This window comes from Ixodes scapularis, unplaced genomic scaffold, assembly GCF_016920785.2.
Source record: "Ixodes scapularis isolate PalLabHiFi unplaced genomic scaffold, ASM1692078v2 PGA_scaffold12__126_contigs__length_90152505, whole genome shotgun sequence".
Classification (NCBI taxonomy): domain Eukaryota; kingdom Metazoa; phylum Arthropoda; class Arachnida; order Ixodida; family Ixodidae; genus Ixodes; species Ixodes scapularis.
The window spans coordinates 43,313,503-43,315,066 of NW_024609838.1; the positions used below are offsets into that span (position 1 = coordinate 43,313,503).

General features: G+C 45.6%; 1 protein-coding gene across 1 annotated transcript; it reads right to left on the reverse strand.

Moving 5' to 3' along the window:
• Positions 1-303: 303 nt before the first annotated feature.
• LOC120850644 lies at positions 304-1,128 on the reverse strand. Its single transcript, XM_040223216.1, has one exon. It carries the CDS (start codon positions 1,126-1,128, stop codon positions 304-306), a length of 825 nt encoding a protein of 274 aa, XP_040079150.1.
• Between the last annotated feature and the right edge of the window lie 436 nt (positions 1,129-1,564).

Genomic DNA, 1,564 nt, shown 5'->3' on the forward strand with positions numbered 1-1,564 from the left:
ACAAAGAATGCAACGCCACCTCCCCTTGTACGTGCGACCCGTGGAAGGGAGGAAAATATATACCCGGGTATAAGAGCCGTTTCAGTATTTTGAAGCCATGTTTCACTTACTGCAATTATATCATATGCTTGTTGGTGCCGTGAAATACATGCAAGTAGTTGATTTAGATTCTTTCTTAGACTGCGTACATTGCTATGAAACAAAGAAAAAGAATCACGGTTTAGCATTAAATTGTCAACCTGTTGGAAAGTGTAAGGCATAATGATCCTAAGAACACAGAACAAGGCGCTAGCATTAAGACGACTACACAACTCTCGCAAGGTCCCCTTCACACGTCACATGCAGCACAGGAGAGTTTTCACACTTCCGCATGAAAATCTTGCCCTGTCTCACCCAAACAAATTTCCAGTTCTTGTCTCGCCTCTCCTGGCGAGCCTTACTTAGCAAAATCTTATTCTCAACACAAAGATGTTCATTTACGTACAGTGGGTCGTTTGTCTCGAAGCCTAGAAGACTTGTGTTGAGTTTCGTCTTCCTGGCCGCACACAAAAACTTGTCACGTACTGTGCGCGAGGAAAACTTTACCACCACATTCGGCTTCCCTTTGTCCTTTGACTGGACTCTATGCACTACATCTATATCTCCCTCAGAAATCTCGGAGCCTAGACAGGTCGCAATTTCTCCCACAGCCTTCTGCAAGTTTTCGTTTGGAAGAATAGGTAGCCCTTTAATTTCGAGATTCATGTTTCTAGAATATTGCTTCAGTTCTACGACTTCTCTTTTGACGTCACAGAGTTCTTTGCTTAGTTGCTGGCTTTCTCTTTGGTTCTGAGTGCATTGGACCTTTACTTCCGATAGTTCTCGACGGAAGCCCCCGACATCTTTTTTTAGTTGTTCGACATCCGCGTTCAAAAAGGTGAGCGATGATCGTATACCGACCAGCTCAGTGTAGATTTCATCATTCGAGCTCTTTACCTTCTCGACGTCACTTTTTATGTCGGTCGCAAATGCGTCAAGTCGAACTATCAGGTCATTTAGAACCTTAACAACTTCCTTGATGCTATTTGGCTGTTTCTCACCTATGGCTTTCACCACATCATTCAGACTTCCGGGATTTCTTTCCCCCATAACCAACGATCAGTACTACAGAAAAGCAAACTAGAATCACACAGCACAAGTTGATATGCGGCACGACACGTATGGCAGCAACAGCGACAGCACTTCGAAAATCGCACTTTTAGAATAAATATGGAGAAACAAATCACCAACCTGTAATGTACAGGAATACTGTCGTTAGTGCACGTCCGTCCGCTGTCGCCGCCGCTGCCAAAGTGTGCGAAACACCCAGAGGCACCGCCCACTCGGAAGAGATAAGACGTTTGAAGTAGACGAAAATGTCCGACAGATGTCAGGCTTGACGAAATGATCGAGGACTTGGAAATGTTCACTGTTCACGTCTCTGCTGCGGCCGAGGTCTCCCTCAGATCCGTCCGCGATTTTCAGGAACCAGCCGCAGAAGCCCTCCTCGATGATGATCCGTGAATGTGCGGCAAACCGACTGTAA